Source organism: Nothoprocta perdicaria, unplaced genomic scaffold (genome assembly GCF_003342845.1).
Source record: "Nothoprocta perdicaria isolate Ctin4 unplaced genomic scaffold, notPer1 scaffold_72, whole genome shotgun sequence".
NCBI classification, from domain to species: domain Eukaryota; kingdom Metazoa; phylum Chordata; class Aves; order Tinamiformes; family Tinamidae; genus Nothoprocta; species Nothoprocta perdicaria.
The window spans coordinates 384,966-409,036 of record NW_020455999.1 but is presented as its reverse complement, the minus strand read 5'-3'; the positions used below and the strand labels follow the sequence as shown (position 1 = coordinate 409,036).

Genomic DNA, 24,071 nt, shown 5'->3' with positions numbered 1-24,071 from the left:
AAGCTGCTCCGAAAGTCCGTTCTTGCAGCAAGGCAGAGCCGTGCCCACCTCTGAGTGTCCCAGCGTGGGAAAGAGGGTGCAGAAGCCGTGGGGAGGGGACGTGGGCTCTGCAGGAGCAGTGCCCGGCCCGCTGCAGGGTCAGCGAGACCACGCTCTCACACCGGGAGCGGGGAAACTCCTGGGCCCCGGGTCCCGCTGGGCGAATTACCCAGGGAAAATAGGCAGAAAATCTTCAGATTAACAATAACAAATAAAAATGGATTGGAGATCGCTGAGGTAATTGCTCCGTGCTGGGGGCGAGGGGCCTCCTTAGCAGGCAGAGCAGCGCCTTGCAGGGAGCAGAGGGGCTCAGCCCGCTGCCGGGCCAATGAAGCCATGCCAGAAACCCTGGAAATTCTTTCAAATGGTTCCGCTAACATTAATAAATGCCTCAAAAGCTCCTAATCTGCTCTGTCAGGAGCATGACGTCTGGGCGTTTCGCAGCCAGCTCACGTCCCTGCTTCTTTCTCCCGCCTCCCCTTCTTCTTGCCCGCCTGGTAATAGCAAATGGAGGTGGCACCTGGTTCCTCCAGCTGCCCGGCCTCGTGTCTCGCTGTGTCCCAGCCCTTGCTGCAACCTGCTCTCATAAGGAGCCACATCTGCCCTGTGACAATCCTTGCACTGACAGCAAGTTTGCTCCAGACCCTGGAGCTCCCATGCAGAAGAGCCCGGGAACCCATAGCTCTGTGGTGAGTTTGATCCACCCAAGCGTCCTTGGGTACCAGAGCAGGCTCTCCTGCATCCCGCTATCGAGACCTTGGCATAGAGCTAAGGGGCAGCCCACAAAGAGGATTAGAGCTGCAGGCAGCTTACCTCATGCATGTGGTGATGCTGGCACCACGCTGGTTTCAATAGGGACTTCTTGAACGTCTTCAAAGAGAACCCTGAGGTTGCTGGGCTTCCTAGGGATGCCAGGGCTTTTGAAGGGGGTGACTTTGATGGGCTCCTTGTGCAAACTGGTCTAGCTGACGTCATGTTAGTTGGAATGGCAGGGGTTCGTTTTGTGCCAGGTGCTACTATGCTTAATTATGACTGCTTTTGAGCAGTCATATGCAATTACGAGTGCAGATTTCAAGCTGCTGTGGGCTGAAGGGCTTGGTGGAGGATGAGGATTATCCACGTGAAAAACACTTGGTCCCATTGTGTTGGTCCAGTCTGAGCTGGACCAGTGGAGAACCTCATCCATGCTCACCTCTCATGTCCTGCTGCGCATCTGTGTGTGCCGTACTGGAGCAGTGTGTATTGGATGTCACAGCCTGCCAGGGAGATGGACACAGAGGACAAGGATGCCCCACTCCGGGAGGGACAAGCGGGCATGCAAGGAGTGGTGGTTTGTGGTGGGTTGGCTCCTTGCTCCTCGGGGACAGGGCAACAAGCTTCCTAACACAATGTCTTTGCTCCTGTGTTTTCCAGTGAACTTGCTAGACACTTCAACGATGCCAGGAGACTGGGGCTGGCTCACCTACCCATCCCACGGGGTAAGTACGAGGTGGCTCTCAGTAATTTGGGGACCCCAGAGGGACAGGTCACCACTAATCCCTGTGGCCAGGGAGAGTGGACCACTCAGCCCTGGTTTGGTGGCTTTTGGAACAGTGCGAGGACCAGAGAGGACCTCATCTGTTGGGACCGTGCAGAGTGTTTTGCTGCGTGCAAAAATGTGCCAGATTGGGGTGCCCAGCAAGCGCTTGTGGTTGTGTTGGTTTTTGACGTCCACTCTTCTCCAGCCCTCCATTCTGAACTAAACACTCCTAATCTTTTCAATTCCGTCACCTACCGAAATCTTCCCAGGCCTCTAATCATTTTTCATTGATCTGTTGCCTGAGCCTTGCATCCCCCGCATGGTCTATTCGAGCAGGAGTGATCAGAATTGTGAATTCATAATAATAAGAGTGATGAGATTTATATSAATTATTGTCGTATATGTGCACGCATTAAATTATTAGCTCGTCTCTAATTTTAGCATTTAGCTCTTGCAATGATGACTGTCCTGGAAGCACTCACAGATAGGAGGTCAGGGACAACCATGGAGCTCACGTGAGGTGATCTCTTGCATAAATAAAGTCCAGCAAACATGTCAGATAACATACATTTTATAAAAACAGAACTTTTAGGGGAAAAAAACAAGTTCTCAATTTCAAAATTGCTAGGGATGGCAAATCCTCTGCATCCCAGAGTGAGTTGCTCCAAGCTGCTCCCAGATCGCTGCTTAAAAAGCACAGCTTCTCTGCAGCGCGAGTTTACCCAGCTTTGGTTCCTCGCCACTGAACCTTGCTCTGCCTTTGCCTGCGAGGTGGGAAGGACGTCGCCAGAGCACGTTCTCCACGTGGGCATGCAGGTTGTCCTGCAATGGTACCATTGCCAAGCTGGAGGCTGCAGCTGAGCCTTGCCGGGACTGCTTGCAGAGCCCTGATGTTTTCATCACACCTGAGAGTGAAAAAGGGTTTTCTTGGGCTCTGCCGTGGCCGGCAAGGCTGGAGGAGCAGYGCTCCCTCCGGCCCGAGGGAGGGTCAAGCCCTCAGGGAGGCCAAGCGTGGCCTGTTGTGACATTTCCTCCAGACGGATAATTAACCCAGGGGTAATTGGCCGTAATAGCCACTCGAGGCGGGGGAGGGCTAATTGCGCGCCCCTCACCTCCACCCCTGCGACACGTGCAGGGCGCCCAAGGGTCACCGGGAGCATCCCCATCCCACCACGGGCTCTGCCTTTGCTCAATTACAACTTCAAAGAGCTCCCAGGAGCAATGCAGATGGCTCCATCCCCGCGACAATTCCCTGGGCATCGATAATTAAACTCTTATCCGTGCTGCCAAAGAGGCTGCCCCGTCCCGTTGTGTGCCTCTGGTTTGCCAGAGCTCTCCCCAAATGCCCCAGTGCCCCAGTGCCCTTCTCGTCCCCTCTCCTTGCCTGGCAATGACCCACAGGAGGCAGCTCCGCTCCCTCTGCTAATCGCTTTTCTGCTGTCTAATTAAAACGGTGATGAGATAAGTCAACATATTATTAATAATTATTGATTTGCAAACAGGAGGTGCTCCCTTGGGCGCTGGGAAATGCTGCTCCCGTGCTTCCAGCAACCTGGTGAGCATGGGGAGCTGCTGGGCACCCATTACCCTGTCCTTGGCCTGCTTGGCTTTGGCTTTGCTCCGGGAGCATGGGGAAAGACCTTGGAGGTGACTCCTGCATATCCTGTGAAGATATCAGGGCTCTCCTGCCTACCTGGAGCCATATTTGCTGTTGCCCATCACTTTGGTGGTGTCATAGCCTTGGGTTTCCTCACCTTCATGGAGACCCTCTGCCTAGAAGAACATCAGCACATTACAGAACTAGCTGTGGGAAAACTCATTTCCGTTAAAAAAAGGATGTTTTGGTAGTAAGAGAACATCAGAAAATAAAGATTTAAACTAATAATTGAAATAAAAGCTCCTCTCCTAGTGCTTGTTCAGTGGGTTATTGCTAACTCCCCAGGCGCTGGCCACTACCAGGAGTTAATCACCTGCAGTAAAGCTCAGGGTAGTTAACTGCCTAACAAATCCCTCGTTAGCCATTGCAGCGATGGATTTCATGGGCATTACCTCTATTAAACACTCCCTCCTTTCCCCATCTAGTGATTTATAGCAACAACATCGTCCTTTTTCTTTCCCCTTCCCAGCAGTGTGAGGGACCAGACAGCTCCTGGGGAGGGAGCAAGCTCAGAGATGCTCTCGGAAAGCAGGAAAGTGCTAGAGATCCCAGGAGCAGCAAAAGCTTTGCCGTATCCAATGGATCCGGAAAACCCTCCCAGAAGCCATCCTTGCACTTAGTCCTGCAAAACGAAGTGGCTGAGAGCCTTCCTCAGTGGGAAGGAGTTTCTCCTTGCATGTTCGTTCCCCTCCACTTCTTCTCCTCTTCCGCCCTCAGGCCCACAGAGACTTTTAAGACCTTGCTCAGATGCCCAGATATCTGGTGTTTGCATCTTTTGCCTTTCATAATCTGGCAAATATATATAAATAGTATATATATATATGTGCRTGTGTATATAGCTCGTGTTGACTTTAATTTAAGCTATTAGAGCGGCCCCTGCATACAGATGAAATTGCACCCCAGCCCCACACATGCACGTTAATTATGATGTCCTCATTTCTGTCTCGCTAGGGGATCTTATCGCGGCGAGAGGGGCCGAGCTGAGCCGCGATTAATAAAAGCCACTAAAAGCGCAGAGCAGGCGGGAGCGAGCGAGGACGGGGGCGCACGCGGTGCTCGCGCTCCCGAGCCGATCGTATCCTGCAAACGTGGAACAGTCGGAGATGCCCCTCTCCGGGAAGGGCTTGCCACGAGAGCCTGTGATTAAGGGGAAATGGGAAAATCTTTGAAGTCATGGTGGTTCCTAAACAACCGTGGTCTCCTGGTGTCAAATGGCACCTGCTCTGTGGAGAGGGATGGTCCCCTGTGGAGCTGTTCGGGACTCAAATGGAGCTGATGGGACCTGAGGTTGGTAGGACTTCTTGCCAGGGAAATTTGAGCTCAGGTGGCCCTCAGGCATGTCCATCCATGGCACAGCATTCATCCTGCTTGGCTAGCTGCAGGGACACGGTATTGAGGCTGGTYGCGGAGCACGAGCCCGCAGCGGAAGGAAGAGCTGGCAGGGAAGGTGCTCTGTGTCAACGAGAAAAGCTTGAACAAGAAATGCTCCATGTGCAAAACCCTCCCAGCTCTTCCCGGGGTTTGATGTTGGTTATTGCTCATGCTTGGAGATGAGTATTTCGTGCCTCCCCGCACTGCTTTTGGTTCCCTTTGCCAGATTTGGGATAGAAAAAAATGTTTCTAAGTACAGGAAAACAGAAGCAGACCACCCCAGCCAGTTAGCAAGATATTTCTGTCCACATCGTGAACTCCTTTTGGCTTGATGGAGAACCCTGATCCTACCAACCTCGCAGGAGGGAATACAGCATCCTTGCCCACTGCTCTCCACTCTGCCATCCCACCACACATCCCTCCCAGCACGTGGTTCTGCCTCATTTCCCGGGGGGAGGATCCAGCAAGGAAAAGACAGCAAGCAGATGTTGCATTAATTTGTGCTCAATTAATTGTGACAATGACTTGCACACCCTCCGCCACATCCACGCCGGAGCTGGAGGTGGGCCAGCTCTCGAGTGCACAGAGGAGAAGGGAGGCATCAGAAGGTGTGCTGGGCATCCAAGTGTGTTTTCCCTGTGCTTTCCAAAAAGGCTTCTTTCTGCATGGCTCTTCCCAGAGATTTCCGCATCTTCTGCTCTCGGATGTGGAGCGGGTCCTAAGGAGCAGGTGCTATGGAGCAAGTCCTGTAGGGTCGGCACAGTGCTGGGGCAAGCCCAGGYGTTTCTGGATTCATGGAGGATCTTTTGTTTGTTTGCTTTTAATTAGAAATATATTTTTTTCTCCCACAAGCAGCTTCTCTCTCCTGTTGCTTGCTGAATGTGCTTCCCCTGCAGATCACACCTGGAGCTGCAGCCTCTTCCAAGCTTCTGCAAGTTCTTGTAGAGCGAGAAGCAGAGGTTTGTCCTCTGGCAAAACACCAGAGGAGTTCCTGCAGGTGATTGTTTCCCTGTGGAGATCCCATTCTCAGATGTAGCTCCTGGGGTACTGGGAATTTGTCACCAGGTGGACGATAGCCTGTACTTCTGCATTGCCTGTGCTCACCATACTCTTTGAGGCCTCCTGGAATGACCTGCTCTCTCYCTCTTCCACAGTGGGATTCAATCAATGAAATGGATGAGTTCTTCAGCCCTATCCACACCTACCAGGTCTGCAATGTCATGACCCCCAACCAGAACAACTGGCTGCGGACCAACTGGGTTCAACGGGACGGCGCCCGGCGGGTCTATGCAGAGATTAAGTTCACACTGCGGGACTGCAATAGCATGCCGGGTGTGCTGGGTACCTGCAAGGAGACTTTCAACCTCTACTACCTGGAGTCAGACCGTGACCTGGGCACCAGCACCCGGGAGAGCCAGTTTCTGAAGATTGACACCATCGCAGCAGATGAGAGCTTCACCAGCGTGGACCTGGGYGTTCGGCGGCTCAAGCTGAACACGGAGGTGCGGGGCGTGGGGCCCTTGAGCAAGAGGGGTTTCTACTTGGCCTTCCAGGACATAGGTGCTTGCATCGCCATCGTTTCGGTGCGGGTCTACTACAAGAAGTGTCCTGCAATGGTCAGGAACTTGGCATCCTTCTCCGAGGCAGTCACCGGCGCGGACTCGTCCTCCTTGGTGGAAGTGAGAGGAGAGTGCGTTGGCCATTCGGAGGAGAGGGACACTCCCAAAATGTACTGCAGTGCTGAGGGGGAATGGTTGGTGCCCATCGGGAAGTGYGTGTGCAGTGCTGGCTATGAAGAGCGGCGGGATTCCTGCGTGGGTGAGTCCCTGCTTCTTGCCACGGGGGTTTGCAAGCGGAGGGCAGGATGCGGGGAGGTTCTTTGCTTTTTGCAGGAGGAAGGTTGGAGGATGGAGACCTCCTTGCAAGAACCGGGAGAACCAGAATGAGTGGTAGGATCATGGCAGACACAGTACTGATTCCTTGGCATGTGGATGGTGTTTGCTTGCTCATGTGTCTCCTGCTAGCAAAGAGGTCAACGATAGTGTATGAGAGCTCCTTGTGGACCTGTGCCTAGTGCACAGAGCATGGCCCTGGAACAAGGGCCTGGCTTTGGGATAAGGGCTGCCTTGCTTGCAAGAAGACATTTTTACCCCATCATGATGCCCATAGTCCCAAGGTGCCAGCTGTGTCCCACCAAGCATGATTCCTGCTGATGTGCTCCAGAAAGGAAAAGAAAGGAAAACAGTTGGGCTCTCTGATGTCCTCCATCGCTCTCTTCTCTTTGGCAGAAAAAAAAAAAAAAAAAAAAAAAGAGAGGAACTGAGCTCTATAAAACAAGGTTATCGCATTCATCCATCACCCTCCCCTTCCCCAGGGTGGCTCCCATGGAAAGGTGAGGAGAGCCTTCCCTGAGACCCTTCATGCTGCAGGATGGTCTCCAGGCTGCCAACTGTACAAACAGTGATAAGGAAGCAGGGTGACCAGGGTGACCGTGGACCAGGCTCTGCTGCTCGATGTGTACAGATCTCRGTGCTGGGGGAGCCCCGGGAGAACCCACCACGAAGGCTTGTTTGCTTCTGGTGTCTTCATGGAAGGCGTCCTGCCTCTGCAAACAAGTGTGCGGGGCCATTGTTTGCATTTCATAGAAGCGTTTGTCTTAGAGAGGCTCGATGCAAGGTTATAACGTCCGACGGCAGGGCTGGAAGAGATCCAGGTGCCGCTGGAACCAGCACCGGCCCCTGAGAGTCCTGAGGTGCACAGAACTGGAAGGACAGGCAGAACAAATGCTTCTATCTGAAAGTCCTTCTGCTGGTGACCATTAATTTTAAAGTCATCTCGGGACAGATATGCACAATGTGGGAGGAGATGTGCTTCAACCATATGGGGTGGACATAGCAGGAACTAGTCCTAGGGGAMCTYATYGCTCTCTACAACTACCCAAAAGGAGGTTGTAGTGAGGTGGAGGTCAATCCCTTTTCTGAAATAACTACCAATAAAACAAGAAGAAATGACCTCAAGTTGCACTGGGGGAAGTTCAGATTACATATTAGGAAAGATTTCTAYATGGGAAGAATGGTGAAGCATTGGAACATGAAGAATTGCCCAGGGAATTGGTGGAGTCAATATCCCTGGCAATGTTCAAGAAACATGTAGATGAGACACCTAGGGACATGGTTTAGCAGGCATGGTGGTGATGAGTTTACTGTTGGACTCGATGATCTTGAAGGTCTTTTCCAACCATAATGATTCTATTCTAGTGCATGTAGATGAGCTCAGACCTGCACTGTTCAGTCATCCATGCCCTTGCGTGAGGCTTCCCGAAGGTATTTGAGCCAGAAACCAAGCTTTTCCTTGTCCTCAGAAGGAAAGGTTGGGGGTCATCTCCACCTTGTGTCTGCCCCATCCCATTTAACCTCATGGAGGAGCAGGAAGAGTTGGTAGCCCAGCATCAAGCAAGCAGGGGCAACACTTCTTCACCAGCAAATCCTTCGCTGAGTGGGTGTGGAGCTGGAGAATKTATATATATATTTATATATATATATTTACACACAAAAGCAAACAGATACAAATCTCTGCTCTAAGCTTCTTGTGCTTGATTGGGGCAGAGTTCATTTTTCACGGTGAAAAGTGCTTTTCTGAGATGATTTATAACCCTGGCGAATCTGTCGGAATTGGAAATTAGCCGTTTTAATTGTCAGGCAGACAAAAGTGGGATTCCAGTGGCTGTCGTCCCAGTAATTTTTCATTCTCCGTCACTGGGATAAGATGATATAAATCACTTCTTGTGGCCCTAATAATCTTTCTATAAATATCAGGGAAATTCTTTTTTTTTTTTCCCTTGGGTGAAAAAAAATTAAAGAATTGAAGAGAAGATACTTTGCCTTTATGGCCGTATTTAAAATGTGATTTCCAAATTAATTTCCTTTGCCTTTCACAGACGGATGCCTTATTTGTCAAAGCTAAAGATGTTTGAACAGCGGAGGTTTCTCCCTCTCCTTTTTAATGCTCATTTTTCTAAGGACCTGCCAGAGTGATGGAAGAGAGCCCGGGAAACCAGAGCATGGCCAAAGTTGTTCCAAACCCTCCAAAGGAGAAGTGCCATGCGATGAAGTTATGATGCTGGGATGAGTTTGGATGTGATGAAGGACGTGTGGGTATCTAATGGACTGCATGGTCTCTCATCACCTCCATTCTCTGTGGTTACCTGGACATCGCTGCTTGGACTGGATCTTGGTGCCTGGGGGTGCCAGATCTCAGCCAACAAGGGCCACCAGAATCAGGACCACATTAAGGTCGGTGTCAGCAATTCTTTTCTGTATATAGTCGTAGCACAGGCCAAAAAGAGATATATTTCCGTGTGATCAGAGCAATTAGCTAAATGAAAAAGGAAAACATTTAATCTCAAGACAACTCCCCTGGTCCTGCAGGAACAAGGAAGGCCACAAACCACCTCCTGAAACATCCTTCAAGCCCTTCCCTTGGCTGGGCTGCATCGTGGTCGTGTTTATCTCAGGCACTGGTCACCAGGGCTGTTTTTCTACTGTATTTGTCCCCAGCTATCACCAAGCAACACCAGACRGTTGAGTTAAAGTCTGTTTAGCTGATAGTGAGTTATATATGTACAGATAGTCATGCCAGGCCATGGGGAATAGTGCCATGGCTGCAGATCACGAGTATTGCTGTCAAGAAGCTGACACAAATCCATTCATCCAAGCAGCAGSGAGATGTCCAGGGCTGCAGAATTCCCCAGGAAACATTTTTTTAATGAACAAATAAGAAAATGTATAATGAGAGCAATAGACCCATGATCAGAGCAAGAAGATGAGCCTTTGGCAGAAATGCCATTCCCAATGAACGTAGTAAAATGTCTTCACTCTATATCCATGGATTTTTGGAGCTGGACTTGCTTGTGGACCTTTCCCTCCACAGTTTGGGACCAAACTCTTTAGTGTCTGGGTGTTCTGATTGCTGTTTGCCTTCCGTGGTACTTGGGGACTTCACAGGGATGTTGACTTTGGCTGGAAAGCGTTGGTGAGGGAGCAGCAATGAGCARGTCCTGCCTCTTGTACACAGCTGTGAGTGTTTTTGAAAACAGAACTGAGCATGAGCAGTGGCTGAAAGTGCYTCCCTTAACCCCGAACCAGGTAGATAAACTGCTTAAACTGGAAAAAAAGGTGGCTTGCGTAAGGCAGGCCATGTCCTCTGGAGAAGGAGAAAAGTGGGGGGTTTTGGCTTGCAGGACTCTCTCACCTCCAGCTCCTTGAATTAAGGAGATATGGAGGAGTGGGACACTTGAATCCTTCTCCCAAGCACCTCTGCTACTGATTTCTCTCGTGCCTCCTGTGACACAAGGCTAGTGTAAATGGATCTGGGAAGTCTGGTTAGCAATCTGGAAGCCACTTWTTTTTTTCCACTTGGTGGGCTTCATGCTGATGAACCAATCAGCAAATTTAATGTACCTTAAATCTTCCTTGTGGGCAACTTTAATTGTGCAATTAAAGCACCACAGCATTGCTAATTGAAAGGAGAAAATACCCGACTTGGTAATTATGTGCCTGTGAATACAGTTTTGCATCCMTAGACATTTAGGGAGACAGTCAGGAGGGAGGAATCCTCACCCTGTCCAAATGGCAGGGCAGAGGGGGAGCAGTGCTTGCAGCATGGATGGGGGTCCAGCTGCTCCAGAGGAGTCAGCTCTGCTTCCTTCAGCACAGCAGGGATGGAGAGGAAGGGTACAAGGAGGAGAAGAGATGTGCTAGGGGACTGAGGGAGCCGGTGAGAGCCATGCACCATTTCCTTCTCTCTCCAAATTCCTTATCTCCTCTCCTATTTTTTTTCTCCCTGTACTTCTAGGAGCATCACAACAGCAATTGCCAGCTCCTTATGTTGTGTTTTCACACAATCCAGTCTATCTAGGTTGCTCTGCTGGAAGAAGGACACTAGTTCCCATTACAGTCCAGAATTAACTGGAAGTTGTTCAGCTGGGATCCCAAGTTAGCTGCACTGTGCATGCAGAGCCAACGCAGCTCAATGAGAGTACTGGAGAAAGCAAGATGAAGGACAAGATGGTCTCAGCATRTCCAAGACTTTCTCCTCTAAAATTCAAGCAAGAGACCTGTTGCATTTACTGTGGAAAACAAAACAAAACCCCCAAATTCAACAACATAATATTGCCTCTTTAGTTTTCTGCTTAGGATCAAATGAAAGGGATAGAGATGATTGCAGACCTGTTCGTTACCCACAAATAGAACAACGTATTTATTTGTCCCTAGCTCAATATGTTTGMCACTTTTTCTCTGGGCTTCTCGTGTTTAGCCCCGGCTGAAGGGTGAATCTGATGCTCGGCTGGAGTTCGGCAGAACAATGACAATGAAATAAATTTCCTTTATGTGGAAAGGTCTGTATGGTCCTCCTAAAAGAAAAGTGCCAAAGARTCATTGGGACATTGCAGATGGGTCTGTTCAAAGATCTTCAGCAATCTTGGAATATCTGCTTTTGGTTTGAATCCTTCTTTTCTGTCAAATCGGGCCATAGCAAATTTGCACAAGCACTTATGGAGGAGATAGTGCAGTGCAACGGGCATTTGGGGATCCTATGTTCACTCTTAACCCCGTTCAGAGGCTTAACACAGCCTCTCTGCATGGGGAAGATGCTCCTCCTCCTCACAGAGCAGTAGGGCCATGTGGAAAACTTGTCCAGCACAAGATCCAGATGGTGCGAGGGCTTGCAACCCCCTCCAAAGGGGCATGCTGGTTCCAGCAGGACCTAGGATTAAGCTCTTGCTGTTTCCYACATTCTTTCTTCCCTTGTATCTCATACATCTTTGCTCCCCTAAGCCTTGCAGAAGGGATCCAGGTTTTCCTCCACCCCATACATTAATCATATGGAGTCATTTGCAGCCCGCTGGGGACACCAGGGTCCCTTTGGCACCTTGCACTCCTGCCTGGCCTTTCCCAGCTCTCTGGCTTTGAGGAATCGTGGGTGGAGGGCTGCTGGGGTCCTGGTGTCTTTGCTGAGCTCTGAGCCTGCCTGGCTCACTTCCATCTCCTCCTTGACGCTTCAATCTGACAGGGCAGGAGGAGAGGAGGGGAGCTAGCATCTGGGAATGAGCTCAGTGCTAGATTTAGTCCCCAGGGCCCTGCTAATCCRTGGAAGACCTGCCTCCAAGGATGGCTGCCCAGCCTGGCAGCTGGCATGGACCTGCCTCTGCTACAGATATATCTGCTTTGCTGCTGGGAGCTGATAATCAGTGCTAGCTGCTCCACAGCAGAGAAGGGAATGTGGTATCAGCTCTAGGGAGCCAGGCTTGCCCCGTCGCAGTGTCACCTGCAACCTCACAGCCAAGTCCCTCTCCCCTGCTATGAGCCTGGGGCACCCTTGATGCACCCTTGGTGCTCCTGGGTGCAACTCGGACACAGCAGCGTGGCTTCTTCCTGGCTCACACCTCCTCGACGGGTTCATCCATCACTTCCTCAGCCCTGCCAGMTTGTCAGCAGATGTTGTCCTGGCCCCGGAGGATGGAGAAGGAGGGAAACAAATGGGCTGAGCTGTAGATGGCTGGCAGAGCCCTCCCTGCCCTTGCTGAGCTTCGTGACCAGCCTGCTGCTCCAGGACCTCCTGGGCAGGGGATGCCTGCAAGGATGGGGCTGCTTGAGCAGGATGGGGAGCCAAAGAGCATCAACACCAAGAGGTGCTCTGCAACAGGTTCAGGATATATTGCAGCCATGGCAGTAGAGCCGTGTAGCTTTCAGGCCTGCTCTGTTTGCCTAAATTTGTCTTTTCAGCCAGTTCTCTGATGGTTTGCTCTTCCAGAGCTTACTTAAGAGGCCTTGTTCTCGGCAAGCCAGCCAACTGCCCTGTTCCAACTCAGCTTTTCTCCAGGCCTTCTTACATCCTTGGCTCCAAACAGCTCTGCCYTGGTGCACGAGCCCACTCGTAATTCATCATTTAGCATAATTTTCCCCTTGACTGCGTCTGAAATAATTGTGAATCATTGCTACAGGTAATTAACGCTTCTTTGCGACATTAAATGCTAAATGATTGCAGCGACTCCTTGCAAATCTGCCGTGCTCCACACAGCCACCCTTCCTGCCGGCCAGTCTCTCTCCCAGGCTGATAGACTGGAGCCGTGTCTGGGATAGCACTGATTTCTCTGCCCCTAATTAAACAATAGTGCGGGGATCAGCTCTGGTGCTTCTTGCATTGGAAGTTCCTGGTCCCTGCAGTGGTGAAGATGATATAGGTGATGGTGAAGGACCCAAGGTGATCCCATCGAGGCTGAGCTGAGGAACACAAATCCTGGCATGCAAGGTGAGGAATAATCCAGTTTCAAAGGTCAGAACTGAACAGTTTGGAAATCAGGGGTTTTAGGGACCTTGTGGAGGAGCAGAAATTTATGGACAGGCTCCAAAGCCTGTTGCTTTATGTATGCTGCTTCCATGCAGCACGTACGTCCTGTTGGAAACAGGATTTTGAAGTGGTGCTCCGTGCAAAAACACCTCAGAAATCAGTGCAGAACCCCCCAGAAACTGGACATGATGCAACATACYGAGTACTTGTGCAGCAAGTACTGGGGCCAGCCAGTGAGGGAGAGCTGATGTTAGAAAAACAAATCAGGACCTGGAAACCAAGCAAGGAGGGGCTTGGACCACCAGCTGAATCGCAGGAAAAAAATCTTTTGACACGATCTGAAGCAAAAATTGAGTCCGTTTGCAGCCCTGGCAGCTGGGGTGAAAGCAAGAACATGAAGATATTGCCACGTCAGTAGGGAAAAAGCAAGGAGCCAAAGGCAGGAGCAATGCTGGAAACACAGGAGCTGCTCCTGCAGGTGATGGATGAATGCGAGGACCCAGGAAGCTATAGCCTGTTCTCTCTTAGTTCTCTCTCTCAGTTCTCTCTCTTGTAGTCAAGATTTAGGGACAGGAGAGATCCTTTCACCCTTGGGCACATCTCTGTCCACCTTTATCCCTTTACTTCGGGAGTRTCCCTATACTTTGGGGAGTATCCAGGCTGGATGCACTGCCAACTTGCAGAAAGAAAGTACCAGGTAGATGATAGGGACAGATAACGGGGAAATCGGGGTGCATCTCTATGCGTTGGGAATTGCATTGCCGTAGGATGATCTCATTCCCGGCACATCCTTCTGACCTCCGCCCGTTGCCTTCTCCGCAGCCTGTGAGCTGGGGTTTTACAAGTCGGCCCCTGGGGACCAGCTGTGCGCCAAATGCCCCTTGCACAGCCACTCGGAGAGCCGGGCGGCCCGCGCGTGCCGCTGCGACAGCCGCTTCTACCGCGCTCTGCAGGACCCCCCCTCGGCTGCCTGCACCCGTAAGTACCCTGCTCCCGCACCCTGCGGAGCCCAGAGCCCGAGAAGSCTGCTCTGCTCCGTCCCATGGTCTGGGGAGATTGGACCTGGGATGTGGCACGTGGTTCTTCACCCCCCTTGCCTGTAAGGGGCTGCTTTGAGGGCTCCCTTGTTGTTAAGAGGGTAAAAGTATCCCCGAAGGAGTCGTCCTCTCTGCAGCTGGTCCAGGAGGGCAGAGAGGTGCTGCTTGAAAGTCAGGTCAGCAACATCTAAATTACGTTTCTCTATGGCTCCAAAGTATCCACCCCAAAATGTTTATCCTGCTGGGAATGACATTTACTGTTCCTTTAGTTGCTCTTGTTCTCCTTCCCTCAGCCTGTCCACAGCTTGGCTGTTCCCAGAGCTTCCTTCGTCCCCCCATCAGCTCTTCCCTGCCTGGCACCCACTACCATGCTCCAAAGCATCTTTCCAAGGAATCTGGTCTACAATAGCATGTCACCCTAAGACCTCAGTGTCTTTGAGGTCTTCTCTTCTATRAACTTCTCTCTCTGCCCATGCAGGGCTCTCAGCTGTGGGTCTCCCGCAGGAGCTGCTCAAGACTCCACCAGCCCCAGAACATCACCCCAAAACATCACAGTGTCTCCTGCTCTGCCTGAACCTATGCTCCTTTTCCAGGGCCCCCTTCTGCTCCTGTGAACCTCATCTCCAGCGTGAATGGCACCTCGGTGGCACTGGAGTGGGGCCCTCCACTGGACATGGGCGGACGCTTGGACATCCTGTACAACGTGGTGTGCAGGCGCTGCACAGGGGATGCCAGTCAGTGTGAAGTATGTGGCACCGGGGTCCGCTTCGTCCCCCAGCAGATGAGCTTGGCGCAGGGAGCTCTCACGGTCACCAACCTCCTGGCTCACACTAACTACTCCTTCTGGGTGGAGGCCATCAACGGCGTGTCCGACCTCAGCCTGGAGCCCAGAAGAGCTGCAGTTGCCAACATCACGACAAATCAGGCAGGTAGGAGGAGCAGACATCATCCCCAAGGGTTTTGCCTGGCTGAGTTGATGCTGATGTTGCTCCAGGACAAGGTTTGAGCATCCCCTGGGACCAATTCCTGCACTGGGAGAAGGAGAACTGTTGCTCTTCTCTGGTTCGTGGTCTTTCTCATCTCCCTTTTCCTTCCATTCAGCCTGCAGCTGCTGGTGGAGGATCCTCTCCTGAAGGAGACAGGGGACATGGAGAACATTTGTTTATTGTCAGGAACACTAAGTGGAGCATGAATTTTTCAGGTTGCTCCTCTAGCCTTCCAGGCCCTTCCCAAAGGGTCAAACCGAAGTCCAAACATGCTGCAGAGCACTGTTCTCAGCTCACACCATCACCAACCTGCTAGCTGGTGACAGGTTTTGCTAGGGAAAGCCTCTCCTAAGGATGTCTCATCTTTGCAAAACTCCTGCTATGAAATATGCTTTCCCCAGGAAAGATTTCTGAGCAATCTCCTAGCTCAGGCAAGCCAAGACTTGCTCCAGGGCCATCTCTCTGCAGGGCAGAGCCCAGCTCAGGGAGCAGGGAGAGGGCACAGGGCAGGGACTGACCCTTCTTTTTAACCTTCCCCACTGGAAATGAGCCTGCAGGAGCTTGCTGAGCTCCTTCTGCTCTCATTGGGGCCGTGCCAGGTACCCAAGGACCCTCATCTGGTTAGCAGAGCTTCATGGAAATGCCTCATTCTTGCAGGAGTGTCTTCAGGAAAGGGGCAACTGGAGTGAACACAAGCCCTCCTGCTAGTCCATCCTCCATCTCCATCCTTCAGAGCACTCATCTCCAAATGGCTTTTGCCAAAGCTAAAGCATGGYTTTTCCCGTGGGCTCTGAGTCTACCCCGTATTGGTGTCATGTCATGTTGCCTCCTACCCTAACCTGTACTCTGCCGTGTGGTCTCCAGCCCCGTCACAGGTCGTGGCAGTCCGTCAGGAGAGCGCGGGCCAGAACAGCGTCACCTTGCTGTGGCAAGAGCCGGATCAGCCCAACGGCATCATCCTGGAGTACGAGATCAAGTACTATGAGAAGGTAATGCTGCATTTGCTGCTATGACCTGGACCATGCGTGTTAGATTAAGGGTTATGCCGAGGACTAGTTCTGGGGAGGCTCCATGGTTGTGCTGGAGCTGCTCAGCAAGGGCTTCGGTGTGGCTTTTCAACAGGACAAAGAAATGCAGAGCTACTCCACTCTGAAAGCCAAAGGCACCACTGCCACCATCTCCGGGCTCAAGCCTGCAACCCGCTACATCTTCCAGGTTCGGGCCCGCACCTCTGCTGGCTGTGGGAGGTTCAGCCAGACRGTGGAGGTGGAGACAGGGAAGCCAGGTGAGTTCATGTGATATGGAGATGTGGAAAGCGTGGGTTACTGCAGGGAAGCATGGATCAACGATTCTGCCTTGCCTACGTATCTGCACAAGTGGGGCCAGAGGGGAGAAATTGTGCTGTTATTCATGAAGGTGGGGACTCACCGTGGAGTGAGTGAGTTTCCTTTCATCCCCAATCCAGCTCACCTCCCTCCTGCTCTGTCTCTTCCAGTATCTCTCCGGTATGACACCATGACCATAGTCTGGATCTGCCTGATCCTCATCGCTGGCCTTGTCACATTGCTGGTGGTCCTAATCTGCAAGAAGAGGTGGGTCCTTTCCTGGAGGTCAATGTAGTTTTTTATAGGGTGGGATGAGAGGGCCTGGGTACAACTGTTCTCCTGCCAGCTTGGGCCAGAGCATCCATGGTTTAGGGAGCACTCAACAACCAACAGGCTTCATGTAGAGACAATGTCTCCGCTCTCCTTGGAGAGCACGTAGCAAGTGCCTAGCTCCAGGCCCAAGTGTCTGGCAAACAGGATGCAGTGATGCAGCAGGATGAGCTACAGCGCCTCTTGGGATGCCTGCAGCTCTGGCACCCACCCCATTCTCCCCTGCTTTTGGGCTATTTTGGGGATCGAAGAAGGGGAATGTATGTCTTCTGATCTATAACATCTCCTTCTGATCTATAACATCTCCGTGGCAGGCACTGTGGGTACAGCAAGGCTTTCCAGGACTCAGACGAGGAGAAGATGCACTATCAGAATGGGCAAGGTAGGACTCTCCTTGCTCATGCTCACAAAGGCCCTCATGGATGGGTAGGGACCTGAGCCACCGCTACGTTTTTCAGGCCAGAGGATTTCAAACACCACTTGCTCCTGCAGATGCTTAGCCAGGGACTCTGATCGCATAGGCAGAGCGATGACCAGGTTGAAGGCCTGCACAATGTGAAGTGGGGCTGCTGAAGACACATCTCACACACCAGCAGGCCAGGAGAGTGTAAAATTCCCCCCAAATCCCCAGGAATAGGGAGCTGGTAGGAGGGGGAGGAGAAATTCATGGAGGTGATGTGGTGGCCAGGTCCTCTCGGAGGCTATTGCCATCCCAAGGAATGCCTTAGGTTATTTGGGCCTGCAACYCCTGTGTCTTCTCAGCTTGTCACACCAAGGAGTCCTGCCCTTGCTGATTCATACTTTGGGCTCCAGGATGCCTACCTTGTGGCAGGGCTACTTGGAAGAACTTCTCTCTTCTCTCCCTTTTGAAATCTAACAGTGAAGTTCCCTGAGTCCAAGTTCTACATCGATCCCCATACGTATGAGGACCCTTGCCAAGCTGTGCACGAGTTCACCCGTGAAATTGAGGCTTCCCGCATCAAGATTGAGAAGGTCATTGGGTCTGGTAAGTCCCTGGCCCTGGACTGCCTGTTTGCATCATGTATGATTAGAGTATTTGGGATCTGAGACATTACCATTGGTTGCACCACCTCCTTGTTTCTCTAAGCTCAGAATCAGCAGGATTTGGTTTTAGCGCATGAAATGAAGTCCTCCAAGGCAGCCCGGTACCCAGCGGAGCTGCTCAGCTGCTGTGGCACTGACGGCTCAGGTTGGCATCGGCAGACAGCTCAGCCCGTCCTGCATGGGGGCTGGAGCACGGCCGCTCCACTTCCAAACCTCGCAGCGAGCATCTAGGGTGACAAAATGCAAGCAAAATCATAAGTAAAAATGGTAAATTTTCAGGGAAAAATATATATATATTTATCTAGGAAAAGGGGCTTGTGATTCCCCTGCAATCACTCCTCTTGGCCCGTAGCCTTGGATAAAAGGCGTCTGTTAGAGAGATGTTTTCAGATATTTCTGTCCAGCTCCCGGAGGTATCACTAAAAGCCAGGGATGCTCAATCCTGACTTGGCTGTTGTGATAGAAAGCAAATGGAGGAGTCCTTGTCGGCTGCAGCAAGCCGCAAGTACGTCGTCAAAGTACTTAAACCCGTGCTTGAGAGCATCCCATGCCCTTGCCTTGCCTTGCAGGAGAGTCTGGAGAGGTGTGCTACGGCCGCCTGAAGCTGCCAGGGAARAGGGAGATTCCAGTGGCCATCAAGGCACTGAAAGCCGGCTACACGGAGAAGCAGAGACGGGACTTCCTGAGCGAAGCCAGCATCATGGCCCAGTTTGACCACCCCAACGTCATCCACCTGGAGGGGGTGGTAACCAGGAGTACGTGGCCAGAGGGGACGGGCTTCTCCTGGGGGTTGCTCTTGGAGACCTCGCTTTGGATGTGCTCTGAGATCCAGCTTTTGGTTGCCATGACTGTCTCGCTTGCTAAAAATTCATTTGTCCTGCTCTCCTCTGCACCAGCAGCTGAAGCAAGGTTCCAAGTCCGGGGCTTGGGCACGCATTTCTTGCTGGGCAGCTTCTCCTCATTGCCATTCCCCATTAAYATCTTCAGAGGGAGAGTGGTTGTCACCAGCAGCCCTGCTGCTTCCCTCCTTCCCCTTCCATTAGAGAAATGAACTTCTTATTCCTGGCTGTAGCCCAAAGCTCTGGCAGCACCACAGTGATCACARGGGGACATTTAACCCTTCCTCTGGAGGAGATTAAAGAAGATTGTCCCCATCACCTTTCGTTGCATGTGGCACTTGCTCCKCAGTGCACCCCACAGCCCCACACTGGGGTCACAGCACTGGGAGAAGTCCTGCCCATTAGCGCTCCTTTTAAAGGCTGCCTGTGTTGAATCCTAATTCCAAATCTTAGCTCAGAAGAGAAAAAAAAAGACACATTGCGATGCAATGCATTATGCTAATGACATGCAGATTTCAGTAGGATAACGAAGCTGACCTAGCCACATCAATAGCACCTGGAGGGAGGGGTAAGCGTCAGGGTTATTGCTGCAGCCACACTCCTGCACAGCACTGGGGCAAGACTCCATGGGCTTGCAGGAGATCCATAGTCCTGCATGTGTTTTTTTCCCCCCCAGTTAAAACCTTGGCAYTGGGGCTTCCTGCAGGAAGGTGACTTCTCTGTTAACTTGACCTCCCTTGTCTTCTGCAGGCAAATTGGTAATGATTGTTACTGAATACATGGAGAACGGCTCACTAGACACCTTTCTCAGGGTAAGGAGCTCTTTCCGTATCTTTATTCATCACACATTCCTGCAGGCTGAAGGAGAGGCAGATTCACACCGCTCAGCCCCGTGACCACTGCAGCCTCCACAGGCGCTGCAGGCTCTGTGCTCTCGTGTCTGCAGAAGAYGTTGCGTCCCTGGAGGGGCAGCACTGCAGGAGACAAGTGCCCCTGTCAGAGGTGCAGGATTCAGGTCCTCCTGCCTGGGGCCAAGGAATTGCACTGAGACACACTGGGGCCATAGGTGCATGGAAGGGAAATACTGACTCAAAGATGAAAGCTAAGAGGGGGTCAGTTTAATGAGGACAATGTCAATGCTGGATGAAAAACATGGATAAACTCAGGGTTATTTCCCCCACAGAAACATGATGGGCAGTTCACCATCATCCAACTGGTGGGCATGCTACGCGGCATTGGTGCAGGCATGAGATACCTTTCCGACCTKGGCTAYGTGCACCGGGACCTGGCCGCCCGCAACATCCTGGTCAACAGCAACCTGGTCTGCAAAGTGTCCGACTTTGGTCTCTCTCGTATCCTGGAGGATGACCCTGATGCCGCGTACACCACAACGGTGCGTCACAGGCTGGGGAGGCTCCTGCTGCTGCACTTTTCCTGACCCTCACGCGCAGTCATTGCTATGGGAAAGTTAAAAGAACCTGAAATCAACATGAGTGGGACAGGAATGGAAATACCCYCCTCAGATTTCCTTCCTGGGTTTGGGGCATGAACCCAAAATGCATCTAACCCTTAATGCATTGCATGAGAAAAGCCTCCTTCAGGCAGAGCCATCCCAGGAGTGAGGTCTGCAGCGAACAAAGAGAAGTGGTGTAGGAGAGCAGACAGCTGATCAAACCTCCCCAGCCAGCTGCTTCTTTAGATCCTGCTCCCTTTCCATTATCAAGGTGGAATAATAGATGCCTCTTCCTCTGTACTTAGACCCATGCTAATTTAGCTCCTGCTGTTTGGCTGCACAGGTCTTTGCAAGAGCACTTGCTGTCTCAATTCTGTATGCATGGCCTGCTGCACAGGGATACTCCCATGTCCCCTACTGGGTCCTTCCTTAGACCGTTTAGCTCCATCCTTGCCTTCAGCCTGTCCTGGAGTCATAGGTTAGTTGGTATGGCTTATGATGCACTCTTTAGTAACGTGGTCACATACTTGCTTTTCCATGTGACCCTGCCTCGTTCAAGGGTGCAGAGAGGATGAGAATTAAAGATTCTGATGTTCTTGCTGGCACTTGGCTTTGCAACACAGATAATTTTGTTTTAATGTGGGATACTTTTGTCTGTGATTCTATTTTGAGATCCTCTGAGTAACCTGRCAGCTCTGGAGCTTTATGTGCTCCTCTACCAGAGGTCGTCAGAAGGGAAATAAAATGAATGTGCTGTTTCGGCTTTTGTCTGTCCATGAAAGGGATTAGAGTGCCCCTGGGGCTCAGCTCTGGTTGGGCAAATGTAGTGGTGAGACAATTTTTCCTGCATTTGGGTTTGATATGGACCAGCAGAGGAGCTCCAGCTACGACTTAGAGCAAGCTTTTGGGGGAGAGCCATGACTAGAAAAGCAGAGCCCGAGGTACCCCAGGGCACTGCTGAACATGACCCAAACCTGTTGTAGCTCTGAGGAGTGAGTGCACAGGGGCTCAGCCTTGAGAAGGTGGTGTCCCAAGGAGAAATCTGATATCTGAATCCTTTAGTTTTGGGGCCTGTTCCTGCTGCTTTACTCAAGTTTGCATCTTCTTCTGCAACTTCACTTTGGGAAATGCCAAGGTGGGAAGGGGCYCCAAATCATCTGGGGCTTCCTGCTATCTGAGCAGCCCATCTTCCTTTCCCACAGTACCGCTCCTCKCGAGCCTTTAGGGTCAACGTCCTTAGTGTCTGCTGTTTCAGGGTGGGAAGATCCCCATCCGCTGGACCGCCCCCGAGGCCATCACGTACCGCAAGTTCTCCTCAGCCAGCGACGTGTGGAGCTACGGCATTGTCATGTGGGAGGTGCTGGCCTTYGGCGAGCGGCCCTACTGGAACATGACCAACCGCGATGTAAGTGACTACGGGTGGGCCGACTTCTCCCAAGTCAGCCACCAGATTCCTTATTTTTACCTGTCAAGGTTACTCACCCTTCTGTTTGCTCCCCATTCATTCATCCAGCATGTCCCTTCTCTCCCTGGTGTTTTATCATATTGGAAACTGGCTTTGGTCCAGCATGTTTTAAGCTGCTTGCAACTTGCTGGCAATAAACTTCTCATCTCGCATGAACCTCTTGCACAGCCCTCTCCCATTCTGATGGCCTTGAGAGCTCAAGGGGTGCTCAATCCAACCACAAGAGCAGGTCCACCTTCAATATAGGACTTTCTTTTAGGTCATTAACTCGGTGGAGGAAGGCTACCGGCTGCCAGCTCCTATGGGCTGCCCCACTGCCCTGCACCAGCTCATGCTGGATTGCTGGCAGAAGGATCGCAATGAGAGRCCTCGCTTCTCTCAGATCGTCAGCATCCTGGACAAGCTCATCCGCAACCCTGAAAACCTGAAGTGCACTGCCACTGTGAATCGGTAAGGGTCCCCTTGTCCAGCTGTGATGGACAACCACCAAGCTCAAGCTGATGCTGGGCAGAGCCTACTGGACACAATGCATAAGGGAGATTTGCAAATAGCTCTACCAGCTTCCCTTCATCTAGAGGTGGCCCTGCTGAGCCCGTACATGTGGCTCATGAGCACAGGCTGGTTGTGGTGGGTAATAACAGAGTGAGAAACATTGCTGTTCCATGTTCACCGCCAATGCAACAGCTGGTCTCCCTCTACCAGCCTCTTGGGCCATGCTCTGTCCTTCCCTCACCTGCAAGGTCTTGGGCTTGTGCAGGTGGGTATCTCAGCCTTGCCATGTAGGAGGTTGTTCCCTCCCAGCTGCTGGACTAATCACCTTCCTCCATCCTCCCAGCTTCACTCAGACACCCTTCGACAGGGGTGCCTTCGACTTCAGCAGCTGTCTCACAGTAGAGGACTGGCTGGACTCCATCAGGCTGGGCCACTACCGGGACAACTTCACCATGGCAGGGTACTCTTCCCTGGGCATGGTGATGCGAATGAACATCGAGTGAGTACCAGAGCACAAATATAACCCTGCCACCACCGTAGGATCATAGGCTGATTGGGGTTGTGAGGCACCTCAGCAGGTCATAAGGTACAGCTTTCTGCTCCAAGCAGGCTCAGCTCTAAGGTCACTGTCTCCCTGCATTTCCAACCTTTCCCCTCCAAAAGGCACATCCAGAGCAGAGCAAGGCTGGGTCCCACTGCACAGCTTTTCTGCTTGGAGGATGCYGTCAAGCAGTAGGAACCATGACTCAGAAGAGATGTGACAGTGCAAGTCTTAGTCAAGGTGGGACTGGTAGACAAGGAGGCAGTGAAAGGGAAGATGGAGAGAGGCAGGCAGAGGACTGGCAGGTTTGTGTCAATATGAACCTGTGCAGGGGAGATGGGGAGACCTTGCTGTGGGACTGAGCTCATAGTGATCCGTTTTCCTGAGATGCACTGAAGAAGCTTCTAAGCAGGAGGGGCTCATCATCCATTCATCTGTCTGTCTGACTGGGTTATCTGAGAGCGCCTGGCTAAAACTGAATCCAATTTTGGAGTATTGATCTTGTCAGTTATTAGCCTGTCAGGAGTGATCTCTCCTCTACTCCCGCTCCCCCTGGTTGTCACAAGAGCCCTGTCACAAGGATGTGCCATGGAGAATGACAGCCTATCCTTTCCTGGAAGGATGTCCATGGCTCCTCAGGTCACAGCATCCTTGCACGGATGGGTGAGAGGAGCCAGCCCCATGGGGTGTGTGCATGAGGATGAGCAGTGTGTCTTCAGGGCCTGACATGGGGGGCCAAGCTGCAGGATCTCTGACAGAGTTCTTATTCTCCAGGGATGTTCGGAGCCTGGGCATCACCATGATGGGTCACCAGAAGAAGATCTTGAACAGCATCCAGGTCATGCGTTCCCAACTGCTGAACACGAATGGTCCCAGGAGGCATCTCTGATCACCATCTTTGCCAACCCTCATCGGGCATTCCTTAACACTTACCCTGGCAAAGGGGCAACAGGGTGGTGAACGGGGAGAGGGGTGCCAGAACAAGACCTGGAGCCCCTCCAGCATCCCTTTGATTTGAGCTCCAGTGGAAATATGGCTTTCCAGATACCTCGACAATCCTGCTGTCTCCTTCCCTTGTCTGAAGGGGAGAGCAGCCTTCCAAGCAGCCTGGGGACAAGCCACTCCTCTTTCCATATTCTACCATGTCCCTGTGGGAACCAGGAGTCCCCAGACAACTATGCAGGACAGGTGGTCACCTCCTCACTTGGAGGGGTATCTCCAGCTGCATCTGCAGATGGAAGGGTGGCCAGTGCAACAGCAATACCAGGAGCAATAGGACTTGGCTTTTCATGCCCTTCAGCTCCTTTGGATTAGACAGTTGATCCTGCCTTCTTTCCAGTGAGTTTGTTGGATCTCTGAACTGAAGAGGCCCCCACATGATGCCACATGGCAGAGAGAACCTTGCTTCTAGTAGCTTGCAATGCCATTGTACTCCAACCTGGACCTTCCGAGCTGCCCCGGCCTGCAAATAACTTCATGGCCCAACTCCACCAAGCCCATGAGTGCAGATAATGGAATACTGGGCAAGCCAGCAATAGTAGGAGCTGTTGTCAGGTTTGCAGGCTGGCTCTGCATGCAGAGAAGTTTTCCCCAACASGGGAGG

General features: G+C 51.8%; 1 protein-coding gene across 1 annotated transcript; it reads left to right on the top strand.

Moving 5' to 3' along the window:
* The first annotated feature begins 1,457 nt into the window (after nucleotides 1-1,457).
* Nucleotides 1,458-23,452, top strand: EPHA8 (EPH receptor A8). The gene is made up of 16 exons (XM_026050986.1): nucleotides 1,458-1,517; nucleotides 5,741-6,404; nucleotides 13,758-13,913; nucleotides 14,566-14,901; nucleotides 15,823-15,947; nucleotides 16,081-16,243; nucleotides 16,454-16,550; nucleotides 16,928-16,995; nucleotides 17,494-17,619; nucleotides 18,248-18,433; nucleotides 19,268-19,329; nucleotides 19,701-19,910; nucleotides 21,226-21,375; nucleotides 21,695-21,885; nucleotides 22,271-22,426; nucleotides 23,243-23,452. Exons 1-16 carry the CDS (start codon nucleotides 1,476-1,478, stop codon nucleotides 23,355-23,357), a joined length of 2,847 nt encoding a protein of 948 aa, XP_025906771.1. The 5' UTR covers nucleotides 1,458-1,475; the 3' UTR covers nucleotides 23,358-23,452.
* The last annotated feature ends 619 nt before the right edge of the window (nucleotides 23,453-24,071 follow it).